The following is a 13709-nucleotide window of genomic DNA, read 5'->3' as shown; positions in this document are numbered from 1 at the left end:
CACAAGCATGAAGACAGAAGTCAAGAGGGACCACAGTTAATATAGTTTGCCTTTAATATATATATTTATTTATTTTTCCAATGTTGTCAATTTACTTGATTTATTACTCTGAGTTTTTCATTTAAAAATGGGCAACTCATCCTCAGGTGTTATCCACTTCATCACACTTCATGCCAAATTAATATGTAAAGCTTAAGCCAAAAGCAGGACTCTAAAACTGTCTCCGTCGGATAAATAATGCATGACCACTTGATAATGACCTCTGGAACAATGGATTTTCCAAAATTAATTATCAAGATGGCATATGACCATGTGTTTGTTTGCTTTCACATTAATAGCAGATGGAAAGCTACCGTTTATAATCAGTTGATAAATGCATGGGCTTTTGTGGATAATAATCAGCAAATCTGAGAACAAAGACCGGCAAAGTCACATCAAACCTCTTGTCCAATGCTATAGGAGACTGTGCATTGTCCTCTATTGCATTTTTTTTTTTTTTTAAATAAATTACAATCCAAATTTTTTTAAAAGATCGAGATTTAAAAAAAACTTTAAAAATAGAAACACATTTATTCATATGATACCTGATTTTGGAATTAGTGCAATTTCTGATTAACAGGCTAAATCTGAGAAACATGAATTAAAAAGCAACTGTTAGAAATGTAAAGTGAGCCTGCAATGCCCCCTAGTGTCAGCTGGAAAATAATGTTAGTCTCTGCTATATTTCTGAAAAACTTAATAAAAGATGTAAATGGCAGATAGCATCGCAAGCTTTTGTGTATTTAAAACAGGCATGATACAATAGGCTACAATAGTGCGTCAAGCTGAGAGAATACTTGGTACATTTAAATGCATGCATGACATTCTGTGTGTGCATAATTGTCAGATTGTGTAAAACCTCCAGAGGTCGGATCAAGTCATTGTTTTGCAGGTCTCAAGTCTTTGCACTCAAGTCCCAAGTCAAGCCCCAAGTCATAAACAAGTCAGTATGTGCTCTTTGCCAAATGTTATTTAAAAACACAGTAAATATAAATCAAATATATAAAAATCATGAATTAATTTGTATTTATTTGTTCTTTGAGGCTCTCTCCTGCAACTAGCTGCCGGATTGATTCAAACAAAGTGGATCTCGGGCAGTTGAGTGTCAACTTGTTGGGATGAACAGTGTTAACATTAGTTGATGCAGAAAATGAAGGGGAATTAGTGTCAAATCCAAGTCGAGTTTCAAGTCTATATGTTTATACATCAAACTGAGTCGAAAGTACTCAAATTTGTAACCTGAGTCTAACTCGAGTCCGCACCTCTGACAACCTGTGTAAATATTTGAATAAAATGCACACAAACTACACAGAAGCCCCTGCTATCTGTGCAGCCTCAGTGAGGACTTCCCCTGCTCGTTGTTTGTATTCCAGTGACAACTCCTTGGCCCTCCTCACTTCATTCAGGTTCTCCTCCAGGTTCTCGTACAGTCTTCCTTGCTCCTGGTAAGTTGCTGCAGCCCCCTTTACTTGCTCAGCCATTTGCTCCTTGCTACGGAGCAGCCAGCTGATCAACTCTTGAAGCGTGGTACCCTTTGAGATGGTGGCTTTGGCGCTTTCAGAAATGCCCTTCACTTCCTCCAGAGCCAAATGTAGATGTGGTGGCAGCGGTTCCTCCTCACTTTCATCAACAGGAGCCACATTGAGGGAGAAGTCATAGCCTTTCATCTTAAGGGAGACCCTGAACTTAGCCTCTGGAAGTGGAGGAAGATGGAGATCAAAAGACATAAACAAAGGAAACAGAATTTAAAAGGAAGGGAAACCTGTTATCACAATGGCAGGGAGCTCTGAGTGTGACTGACCATGCTCGTCTCTGATCGTCCCCACACATTCAGCCAGAGCCAGGGTATCATTGTGGTTGCAGCCGTAGCTCTGACGCAGGTTTCTGATATGTCGGACCATGGCCTCGTAACGCTCGTGCTGTTCGTTGAAAGTCTCAGCCATGTCAGTAAACCTCTGGTCCAATTCTGACACACACACTCGCCTCATCACCAGCCTGCCGATCCGCTTCACGGTCTGTGCATCTGGGGGAGAAAAACATAAGAGTATCACACAAAAGGCACACACAAATAAAACACATGTGGTTCAAATTCATCCATATTTTATTGCAGGTTTAACAGACTGACACATAAACATTTTGAGATATTATGTACCACTGTGTGCTGGCCGGGTCTGCCGGGCTGATCCAGCTCCATTCAGGTCAGAAGGTCTTGGGTTCAGGAGAGGCTCTCTCTGAAATAAAGAGAGTTGATTTCTTCACAAAGAATGATTTTATATATGTAAGTTTTTATAAAGAGACATGAAGCACTACTGAGGATTTAGTTTTATCTGGACACATGTAATGACTTTAACGACAAAAACTCAGTGCCCCATCGCAGTGGTTATGTTTCAAATAGTTAATAAAAAAATCTTGTCGTAGGTGGGTTATACTGCTTTTATGGAGACTTTATTACATTTCAAGGCACTATTTGATCACTTCACTTTGTGACAGAACAACTAAACTATAGTGATTCTAAGTATAAATTTGAGGTACTTTACGTGAGTCTTTTCTTTTCATGCCACTTTCTGCTTGTGCTTCTAATGTTGCACTTTTTACTCCCCACATTTATCAGACAGCTTTGTCTTTTCAATCGTTCCAGTTAATTTTCATCTAATAAAATAAAAATAAATCATATTTCCAGCTCAAATGTGAGAATTTTACTCTTTATGCTTTGAATGTTCTAATTATATTTACATATCGAAGGGCCATGTTTATTGCAGGACTTCATGTGAGACACCATGGAAATACTGTCACTGGGCCTGATTCAAACATATTAAGGCTTAATAATGCGTGTTATACACACCTAACCATTCTCACATTATACTAGACTTGCAGTAAGGACATCACACAGTATTAACTGAACTAAAGTAGACCTAGCGATTAAGTTTCTCGTCTAAACTCGTACAGGACGGATTGACATTTTAATAAAAGTCGATAAACACATACCTCGTCATCGGAGATTTCTCCTGAGGCGCAGCAACAGCAGAGAAAACGGAGCATTTTTCCCTCAGCACTGGGGTCTCTCAAATTGTTTTCAGGTCAATTACTTCTGACAATGAATCTGTAGTCCGCAGATACCAAATGACGTCAACGTCATGCGACTCATGAGAAACTTTTCTTCCTGGTCATGTTTTTCTGGATTACTAACCCTAACCTAGATATGAGTGTGACACAGAGGAATGCCTTCAGGTGTGAGCTGCAGCCAGGTAAACAAAATTCCACCGTTGCTGCCATTTGCTATAACAATTCGTGGCTGCACTGAATCTGAAATGTGCTATTCCAAGCGTTACAAACAACAACAGTGTTTTTTTTTTTGAATATCACAAAGTTTTCCCTATCTACTAACTATTCTCAGAACAAATGAGTCACTCAGTCCTGCAGGTTAATGTGTCAGCCATGTGTAATTCGCCGCATCTGTCGGTAGAGGGCGAATGCGAGTATTTACAACCAAAGCAAAAAACGTAGAAGAAGAAAAAAAAACCCACACAACCCCAGCTAAAACCTGATGTTGCTTGTAATTTACATAACGCTAACTCGTTTTTATTCCCGTTAGACATGGCAGCGAGTTCATATTTATGTTTTTATCTTTGAAGGAGAAGCTGCCACGGCTTTTTAGTTCATAAAAATACTGCAAGCTGCAGGCTGCTGCAAAGCAAAACTGCCTGTGTCTGAGCGACAACAAAGAGACTGCAGCTGCACACCGCTGGTGGCAGTGGTGCATTTAAGTGTTGTGGTTTATTTTAACTAAACACATTTCATTATTCAGGTAGACATGACGGGGGTGGCCTCTCCAGAGAAGGCGGCGAGCGCCAAGAAGAAGAGCGAGAGGAAGTGTGCAACCAAAGAGGAGTACAGACAGCTGTCCAGCATCATGGGAGTTATGAACAACCTGAGGAAACAGGTGTGTGTATGAGAGAGAGAGAATATAAAAAGGACGAGTGTATGTGTGTAACAGGACTGTAGGTGTGTCCCCCCCATTAGTCTGTCCTGATGCTTTTTAATGTAACCAATGTGCAGTTTTCTTGTGCAATACTTCTACACTCTAAACACTTATCTCATACTACTGTGCAATATGCACATTTCAACCTTGTACAATATTGTTTACTACATATTGTTTATATCAGCCCACATCATTTTTCAATTTATTTATATTGTTGATATTGTTCTGTGCTTTTTTATTCTCGCCCTTGTTTATTTTAATTTTTTTATTATTTTTATAACATAACAAATCAAGGGCTGGATCATCTAACAGTGTGTCAAGTTTATTTGAATTTTATTTTTTTTTAATTTATGCTATTTTTTTCACAACCCTTGTTGTTACTGATCCTTCTTCTTTTTTTTTTTTTAATATTCTCTTTATTGCCAAGTTCACATTGGTTAGAATACATGTTTCACACAAAGCAATCATAGTTTTATAAGCTTTTTTGGTATACAAGAAAAAAAAAAGAATAAAAATTAAAACAAAACAAAAACAACAACAAACAAACCAACAAAAAAACAAAACAAACAACAACATGGCAGCATCTTAAAACATAAATAGATTGGATATTCAAAATGGCGGATTACCACACAACTTGGGTATACTGATCCTTCTTTTACTACTTACTGCTGTAACGGTGCAATTCCCCCTTCGTTGGGATAATAAAGGTTTTATCTAATGTCTCTTATCTTTCTTCAGGGGACTCTCTGTGACGTGACCCTGGTGGTCCAGGGGAAGCACTTTCCTGCCCACAGAGTCGTGTTGGCTGCTGCCAGCCACTTCTTCAGCCTCATGTTCACCAGTAAGTGTGGACACAACAAGACATTGACAGGATGGACATGTTTATCATAATGATCTAGTCAAGGTGAAGGGGAACTTCATAGCGAGAAATTGCCTCTGCCCACAGGGCTAGTGTATTTCCAATAGAACATTACATTTTGGGAAGTCATATTATATTCTTTACATTCATTTTGATATGGTGAGTTCAAGGTTTGAAAACTGCTTGGATTTTCAATAAAATGTGCTTTTTAGGTAAAGGAATAAAATAGCCTTGCCAGTTTTGCCAGGAATGTGTAAATGTTTCAGATTTGTTGCCCTCCCTATTTGTAGAAACACCTCTTTTTTCCTCACTTCCAGCCAGAATGATGGAGTCAATGTCCCATGAGGTGGAGCTCAGGAGTGCCGAGCCTGAGATCATTGAGCTGTTGATTGAATTTATCTACACAGCTCGGTAAGAATCCTGGCTACAACAGAGAGTAAATAAAGACATGTAGGCTTAGAAAAGCTGCTAAATGTGACAGCAGATTTGACCGTCCTCTTTTAACTTTCACATAATTTCATCAGAAACACCTCTTCAGTGTTAAACCGTGTGTGTATATGTGTGTGTGCCAGGATCTCAGTGAACAGCAGCAATGTCCAGTCGTTGCTGGATGCAGCCAACCAGTACCAGATCGAGCCTGTGAAGAAGATGTGTGTGGAGTTCCTCAAAGGACAAATTGACGCAACAAACTGTCTTGGTGAGAACCAAGGTTATTATAGTTAACGAAAACTAACGAAATAACGAAAGCTAGAATTGAAAAAACATTTTCGTTAACTGAAATAAAAATAAAAACTAGAGTTTTTAAAAAAACGATAACTAACTGAAACTGTATTGTGTGGTTACAAAACTAACTAAAATTATAGTGAAAATGTCCTTAGTTTTCGTTTTTGTCAACTTTTTTCATTCATAATTCAGTGTTTCTATTTGAACATGCAACACATGGTGAATATGTTTACTGAGACTGGGATGTTTACACTAGAACCAAAATTCAAAACACCCTGAACTGTAAGAGTTAATAACCTTATTGGGGCTGAGATGGATAAACCAAAGGAAATAAAGGCAAAATTTATTATGACCTCTTTGAATCTGGCACCCAACACATAGCCCATTACAAAAAAAACTAACACTAAAACTAATAAAAACTAAACTAAAACTAAGCATTTTCAAAAACTAAACTAAAACTTGAAAATTCACTCTAAAAACTAACTAAAACTAACTGAATTTGAAGACAAAAATTCACAACGAAATCAAAACTAAAACTGATGAAAAATCCAAAACTATTATATCCTTGGTGAGAACAAAAAGACAACAACGGTTAAATCATATCTTCTTTGCTTTTATCACACAATTGACTGAGCCCTTTGATCCTTAATCCATTGAGTCACAAGCAGCATCATTTATTAAAGTAGGGCTGAGTGATTTTAAATGCCGCTTGTGGCCAGTATGTACCATTAAGAGCATCTTTGTTTATAAACCAAAAGTTTGCTAGGGCCAAGTCGTTGCCCTAGTGACAAAGATTCCATCGAAAGGTTCTATTAGTTGTCAGTTAATTGCCTCAGCCTTTCTGGTAGCATGCACAAAATTGGTTCCATTAATAGTGAAGGACAAGCGTTACTTACCTTGTTGTCTGCTGGAATGCTTGCGATGTGCATTGCAAAAATATGTTGTGCATAATCTACAATGGTGTAGATATTGTCATATATTGTCAAAATGAACCAAATAAATAATTGTTGGCAAAAGTAATAACCTACTGATATTCTCAAGAGCTTTACATGATTCCTTTACCCAGAAAATGTATATTTTGACACCAAGATTGACCTTTTAAGTGGCTTGGAAGATATACTGGTTCTCATAGATTTTATATGGGTGCCACCTCCGATCCGCAATCTTGATGAAGGCTCCCACCAAAAATTGAAACCTATGGTCATAGAGAGCATGTGGAAAAAATTTGGTGCTTTTGTCCGGCGTGTCCCCATTCTTCTCAAATCTGGTCCTAAGCCGCCTGACTATTATTTAGATATTTTAAATACTTTTTCCCACATGTATTTGGGTCAGGAAAAACATGTAACTCGTTAGATTGACTGATCCTTGTCCTGTCCTTCTGCAGGTATTTCTTCCTTGGCAGACTGTATGGATTGTCCCGAGCTGAAGGCAGCAGCAGAAGACTTCTTCGAGCTCCACTTCACTGAAGTCTACAAACTGGATGAGTTCCTACAACTGGACGTTACACAGCTCACACACCTACTGCACCAAGATAAACTCACTGTCCGTGCTGAGGCCCAGGTACAAAATATGTACACATTTTTTGACTCCATGCTTCGTTTCTTTTGTGCTATAGCAGGCATGTACAAACTATTCCACAAAGGGCCGTGTGGCTGCAGGTTTTCGTTCCAACCATGCAGCAGCACACCAGACTTGACTCAGTTAATCAACTGATCTCAGTCTTCAGACAGTTGATTGGTCAAACTGTGTGCTTTTGCTTGGTTGAAATGAAAACCTGTAGCCACACGGCCCTTTGTGGAATAGTTTGGACATGCCTGTGCTATAGTATTAAAGAATATGTCAAGAAAAAAAACTTACAGACTTCTTTGTACAACTTGGATTACCAAATAAATGGGGTTTCATCCCAGTAGGACAAAACTGAAAAGGATGTATAATCTATGTTCTCACGTTTTGTTGTTGCATTTTTGTTTAGATTTATGACGCAGCTGTGCGCTGGCTGAAGTACGATGTGTGTAACAGACAGCAGTACATGGTGGAGGTGTTGGGGTGTGTTCGCTTTCCTCTGGTCTCCAAAACGTTCCTCTCAAAGACAGTGCAGGCTGAGCCCCTCATCCAGGACAACCCACAGTGCCTCAAGATGGTCATCAGTAAGTAAGGAGTGATAAAAACACACACACAAACCCACAAACCTTTATTTACTAATGGAGGTAATAAATATGCACAATACACAGAACTGAGTGTATTTTATTCATGTGAAGGAACATAAAAAATGGTGTAATGGATCAACTGACATTGTCTGCTTTGTTTACAAAAATGTTACATTACTTTGCATCATACTCTATTATAATAAAATGTAATACTTATTATTATTGAGGGCAGAATTCAAGGTTTTGGCATATGAGCCACCAACACAGAAGCTGTTGACTCACCTAAAGTGCATGTGTAACACTTTCAATGATGCACAGCGGCAGATGGAAAGGGATGTGTTTTTTGCCGGAGGCTTTCCTCAGCGTTTGTGAGACATTTGTGGGTGTGACCTCTGTTTTCAAAATAACATCATCAAAAGGAAAAATAGTCACATGACAATTTAAGTAATAAGAATTCATATTCTGTTCTTGCAAAAACCTATTTAGTGCACATTCAATTCCCACACAAGAAAAGCAATTGTAACAATTACTTCCTAGGCAGCGCACACATGCACAAAGTGAAGCTAATCTTTTTTTTTACTTGCATCTAAGCTGAAAGAAGGACCAGACAAATTCTGCTGAAGCGACAGAGGTTCTTTTTAAACAGGGCTGAAATGTGTTTCTATGCAGATACCTCATGCCGAACCTCCATAGTCCATAAGCAAAAGGTGTTAAACATGTTATTTGTGATGACTTGATTTGGTAATTTTGGGGTCCCAAACTCTAACAGAATGTCTTCACATATATACATTTGACCCACATTATCTCATATTGTAGATTCTGATTCATGAGAGCAAGTCAAACTGCTTTAGTGCTAGAGTCTCCTGGGTTAAAAGTGACACACACACACACACACACACACACACACACACACACACACACACACCAAAAATAAAACAGCCTGTGCTTTTGGCACAGGTGGGATGCGCTACCACCTGCTGTCCCTGGAGGATCGGGAGGATCTGGGAGAGAGCAGCAGGCCGAGACGCAAGAAGCACGACTACCGCATCGCTCTGTTTGGAGGCTCCCAGCCTCAGTCCTGCCGCTACTTTAACCCCAAGGTACTGGGCTTAAGTCAGCAAATGTTGTATATATATATATATATACAGTCATGAAGAAAATTATGAGACCAACTTTGTTTTCTTCATTTTCTTGTTCAACTTTAGAGCTGATATCTAGCCATTTTCCATGTTTGTCTTGATAATGAGTTTGGTTATCAAGAAAACCATGGAAACAGGCTAGATATCAGCTCTTAAATTAAACTCTTATGAGCTATTTTTAGCTATTATATTTGTCCAAACAAATGTACCTTTAGTTGTGTGTGTATATATATATATATATATATATATATATATATATATATATATATATATATATATATATATATATATATATATATATATCTTGTTCAGTGTTAAAGTGGGAAATGTTCAGTTTTAGTTGAAAAAATCAATTTGACCTCTTTGGCTTGACAGTATATTTTATGTTAATCAAACCAGACATAACAGAAATAAACATAGATTTAGTTTTGTATAGGAAGGTCTATTAATACATTTATGTTTGCTAGTGTTTCAGTGTCAGTTTGACTTTTCATGCAGGACTCCACCTGGACAGACATCCGCTGCCCCTTCGAGAAGCGCCGGGATGCCACCGCCATCTTCTGGGACAATGTTGTCTACATCCTCGGTGGCTCACAGCTCTTCCCCATCAAGCGCATGGACTGCTACAACGTCCTGAAGGACAGCTGGTACTCCAAGCTGGGTCCACCTACACCTCGTGACAGCCTGGCCGCCTGCGCCGCCCAGGGCAAGATCTACACATCTGGAGGGTCGGAAGTGGGTGAGCACAGGGGGGAAGAATGGGTGAGCTTGGGGAGGGGATAGTGAACGTAGATCCACCTCTAAAGGCAAGGCAAGGCAAGTTTATTTGTATAGCACAATTCAACACAAGGTAATTCAAAGTGCTTTACATACACATTAAAAACCGCAAGACACAATTGAAAACAGTAAAAACAGTCAATTAAAACAGGGAAATAGAAATAAAAATATAAATAGGATAAAATAAGATGCAGCAGGATAAAAAAAAGAGATAAAATAATAAAAAGCACAAGTCAAACATTGTGTAGTTAAAAAGTAAGGGCAGTAGAGTACAGCAGATAAGTGTTAAAGTTAAGAGTACGCTTCAGTAAACAATAGTGTTTTCAGTCCTGATTTAAAGGAGCTGACCGTTTGGGCAGACCTCAGATCTACAGGTAGTTTGTTCCACAGGTGAGGAGCATAATAACTGAAAGCTGCCTCACCCCGCTTAGTTCTTGTTTTTGGGATACGCAACAAGCCAGTTCCAGATGACCTAAGGGGTCTGGATGCTTCGTAGAGAGGGAGCAGATCAAACATGTAATTTGGTCCGAGACCATTCAGTGCTGTGTAGACCAGCAGTAAGATTTTAAAATCTATCCTCTAAAGGCATTTAATCATGATGTTATGTACTGTTCGTGTGTCTACAGGCAGCTCTGCCCTCGACCTTTTTGAATGCTACGACACAAGAACAGAGTCGTGGCAGGTGAAAACCAGCATGCTGCTGGCTCGCTGCAGCCACGGCTCAGTGGAGGCCAACGGGCTCATATACGTCTGTGGAGGCACAGTGGGCAACAATGTTTCTGGCAGGGTCCTCAACAACTGTGAGGTCTACGACCCCAGCACTCAACAGTGAGTCACTCTCATCATACAGGTCAGAGCTTTTCAACCCAAGAAAAGATGTGGACTTTTGTCTTCGCCACTGATTACAGTGTTTATGAAAAGGAATATGAGGGGAAAATCTGTTGCTGATTGCTGTGTCTTTGTTGCACTATTGCTCATTTCCTTCCTTGTCTCTGTCTTTATGTCCTTAGATGGAGGGAGCTGTGTGGGATGAGAGAGGCCAGGAAGAACCACGGGCTGGTGGTGGTCAACAGCAGGATCTATGCTGTTGGCGGGCAGGGGGCAGTGGGTACAAAAAAATAGATTATTTTTAAATATTGTTGATATATTTAATCACTAAGGCCCCGTTTACACGAGGACGCTTGCGGGTAAAAACGACAAAATATTTTATCGGAAGTGCCTTTCGTTTAGACGGTGACGGCGTTTTTGGGGCTTAAAAACGCAAAAATCTGAAACCACCTTCCAAAGTGGAAAAGTTAAATACGCTCCGCCGTAGCGTGTCCGTCTACACTGACAAGACGCAAAACTCTGCTCAGATCTGCTCATGTCGCGTATGCGTTTACGTCACATACATGCTCCAGTACAGGAAAATAAACAAAGATGATAACAGAAGAAGGAAGATTCTACGCATGCGCGTGCCACCTAGCCGCCTAGCATGCATACCCAATTGAATTCCACACACTTTTGCGTCACCGTATGCACGCAGATTTCCTCCTGAAAACGCTCGTCTAAACGCGGCATAAAAAGTGAAGACGCGACGCCACTTTTGCGTCTTCTGTTCAGACCGTCATCATGTAAACGTAGCCTAAGGTGTTGGAGAGTTAATTGTACTGCAATAATACAGTTGAACATAGCAGCGGTAGCATATGTGGCCTCTGTACGATACTGTTTTTGTGTGTATGTTTTTGCTAGGTGGACTGGACTCGGTGGAGTATTACGACATTGCCAGTAATGAGTGGCGTGCTGCCTCGGCGATGCCTTGGCGAGGCGTGACGGTGAAGTGTGCAGCGGTCGGGGAAGTCATCTATGTGCTGGCAGGGTTTCAAGGTGTGGGGCGGCTCGGACACGTCCTGGAGTACCACACTGATACTGACAGGTCAGTATATTTACTTAATATTACTAGAATAAAATGGATTAATATATATAGACATTAGTTGGTTTCCATCAACAAATTTCTATGCGCATTTAAAAATTTACATGAAAAAAGTTTGATGGGAACACCAAAAGTCGATAAAACTTTTTCATATAAAAATTTTAATTTTAATTTTACGCTCATTTGAGGTGGTAAAATAGTTAATGGGCTAAACTGGAGATGGTTTTTCCAAATAAGTTCTCACGTAACAAGACGAGCAGATATGAAAGAACAATTATAAGTTGCCCAATTGAATCTTATTCCTGAAAACTTCTAGTTTCTCTTGTGGGGGCCAAAGTTCTCCAATAAGCAACCTCTTTTTTATTACTTTTTCTCTCTCGCGCAATCTCTTCTTCTACTGTTTACTAGCCTACACTAATACATTACACTGCCACCTTCTGACCAAAGTAACTTTATGCAGCTTTGTTTATTCACTCTAAACCAGTTGATGAAAATGTCCCAAATTCGCATTTTCTTTAATGTGAAATTTTAAAAAAATTTGCTTCAATATTCGATTCGACTTTAATGAAATTGTATTTAAAGTTCCAAGAAAAAAAATTTTTTTCCAAAGTTAAATTAACGCATAATATTTCCAAAGTTGATTTGTAAATGTGTTAAATAATCATGATCTCAATACTGACCAAAATAATCATGATTATGGTTTTGCCATAATGAAGCAGCCCTAATAACTGCATGCACAGATCCCACTAAAATAGATTTTTTTTTTGTCTATATTTATTAAGAAAAAATGCTAAATGTGTTTCATCAAGATTTGAAAAATGTAAATACTTACTGCTTCTCTATCCCATGTGATAGTATATGGAATATATAAAACATAGAATTACTTTAATGGAAACAAGGCTGCTGAATTCTGTCACTAATCGAAACTTTGGAAATCTATGAAAATAAATAATAGCCTGTTTAAACTAGGGGTGTGCCATATCGTATCGTTCACAATAATATCGTTTTTTTTTTTTATGGTTAAAAAAAAAGCATATCATGGTATTGGCAATGCTCTTACTTCTTGATGTAGTGGCTAAAGTTGTTTTAATCACAAAAAGCTACGATTACTCCCTGTTGCAAAACACATGCAGCTGTCAAAATAAGAGCACAATGTGTTAACAGAAATTACAAGAAGACTGTCAAAATAAGATGCCTTAAATAAAACATACAAGAACCTTTAATCTTCTTTACAAAATTTCATTAAAATATGCCCCCGGAACCCCTAAATGGTCATTTTTTATTATTTGCTCATACTCAAGAGTCAAGAGTATTTTTTTTGTATTTGGCAACTGTTGAGATTTGCACTTAACACTACATTTTAGATTTTTATTTATTTATACAGACTAAAAAAAAAAATCATATTTTCCATATCTTTTTAAGTATTTCCTAATATCGTCAAGAATATCGTTATCGCAAAAATAGCCTGAAATATCGTGATATTCTTTTAGGGCCATATCGCCCAGCCCTAGTTTAAACCCGGAATTTAATTACCTCACAATTAGTGAAAGTTTTGATCCTTATTCCCATTCCATACTGCCTCTAAATCGGTTCTCTTCTGTCTTTAGGTGGGTGACTTGCAGCAAGGTGCGAGCGTTTCCCGTCACCAGCTGTCTGATCTGTGTGGTCGATACGTGTGGAGTCAACGAAGACGAAGACATGGACCTCATAGACTCTCAGTCACACGCTGCTGCAGCCGCTGCTTCTTCTTCTGCCTCAACCTCCTCCTCCTCATAGGACAGGAGGAGATTCGGTGTTAAGTTATGGTGTTTTATGATCGGGTTGGGCCTCCAGTCAAGTGTGAAGCGGATTTACACAAGGCAAGACCTGACAGCTCCTAAATGTAAATATTCATGTGTATTTTGTCAGAAAACCTGCCTATGTTCTTTAAATATTTCCAGTAGCCACATTTCTGTGTATTACGTACTTTTAAGAGTTCAGATATACTTTTATGAATAGTTTAATTTTGGTTGTTCTGTGTACATATTTAAGTGCTCAGTTAAGAATAAAATGTTAAATGTGATAACTGAAAAAAGTGTCAATGAGTTTGATTGATATTTTTATTATAGAAAGACGCTTAAACTTGAGCACAAAA

At 38.7% G+C, this 13709-nt stretch overlaps 2 protein-coding genes across 2 annotated transcripts; one reads left to right on the top strand and one right to left on the bottom strand.

The window, feature by feature from the left end:
* Window positions 1–36: 36 nt before the first annotated feature.
* On the bottom strand, window positions 37–3479 carry si:ch73-345f18.3 (uncharacterized). Its single transcript, XM_059349543.1, has 4 exons — window positions 3025–3479; window positions 2192–2270; window positions 1841–2062; window positions 37–1732 (listed from the first exon to the last, which is right to left on the bottom strand). The coding sequence occupies exons 1-4, from the start codon at window positions 3076–3078 to the stop codon at window positions 1344–1346; spliced, it is 744 nt and encodes a 247-aa protein (XP_059205526.1). The 5' UTR covers window positions 3079–3479; the 3' UTR covers window positions 37–1343.
* A 97-nt stretch (window positions 3480–3576) lies between these two features.
* klhl7 (kelch-like family member 7) lies at window positions 3577–13656 on the top strand. The gene is made up of 12 exons (XM_059349541.1): window positions 3577–3979; window positions 4757–4859; window positions 5195–5288; window positions 5450–5574; window positions 6985–7160; window positions 7573–7747; window positions 8705–8847; window positions 9385–9625; window positions 10290–10491; window positions 10674–10771; window positions 11395–11578; window positions 13183–13656. The coding sequence occupies exons 1-12, from the start codon at window positions 3851–3853 to the stop codon at window positions 13349–13351; spliced, it is 1839 nt and encodes a 612-aa protein (XP_059205524.1). The 5' UTR covers window positions 3577–3850; the 3' UTR covers window positions 13352–13656.
* Window positions 13657–13709: the final 53 nt, after the last annotated feature.

The sequence above is a fragment of the Centropristis striata genome, chromosome 14 (assembly GCF_030273125.1).
Source record: "Centropristis striata isolate RG_2023a ecotype Rhode Island chromosome 14, C.striata_1.0, whole genome shotgun sequence".
NCBI classification, from domain to species: domain Eukaryota; kingdom Metazoa; phylum Chordata; class Actinopteri; order Perciformes; family Serranidae; genus Centropristis; species Centropristis striata.
Note: the sequence above shows the minus strand (reverse complement) of the source record. Positions and strands in the feature narration are given on the sequence as shown.

Excerpts from the sequence above, each read along its gene's own strand:
- si:ch73-345f18.3 (XM_059349543.1), bottom strand. The coding sequence starts at position 3,078 with ATGCTCCGTTTTCTCTGCTGTTGCTGCGCCTCAGGAGAAATCTCCGAT. Across the intron at positions 2,271-3,024 it reads GAGAAATCTCCGATGACGAG|AGAGAGCCTCTCCTGAACCC; the intron begins GTATGTGTTTAT and ends TCTTTATTTCAG. Across the intron at positions 2,063-2,191 it reads GACCCGGCCAGCACACAGTG|ATGCACAGACCGTGAAGCGG; the intron begins GTACATAATATC and ends TTTCTCCCCCAG.
- klhl7 (XM_059349541.1), top strand. The coding sequence starts at position 3,851 with ATGACGGGGGTGGCCTCTCCAGAGAAGGCGGCGAGCGCCAAGAAGAAG. Across the intron at positions 7,161-7,572 it reads CTGTCCGTGCTGAGGCCCAG|ATTTATGACGCAGCTGTGCG; the intron begins GTACAAAATATG and ends ATTTTTGTTTAG. Across the intron at positions 7,748-8,704 it reads GTGCCTCAAGATGGTCATCA|GTGGGATGCGCTACCACCTG; the intron begins GTAAGTAAGGAG and ends CTTTTGGCACAG.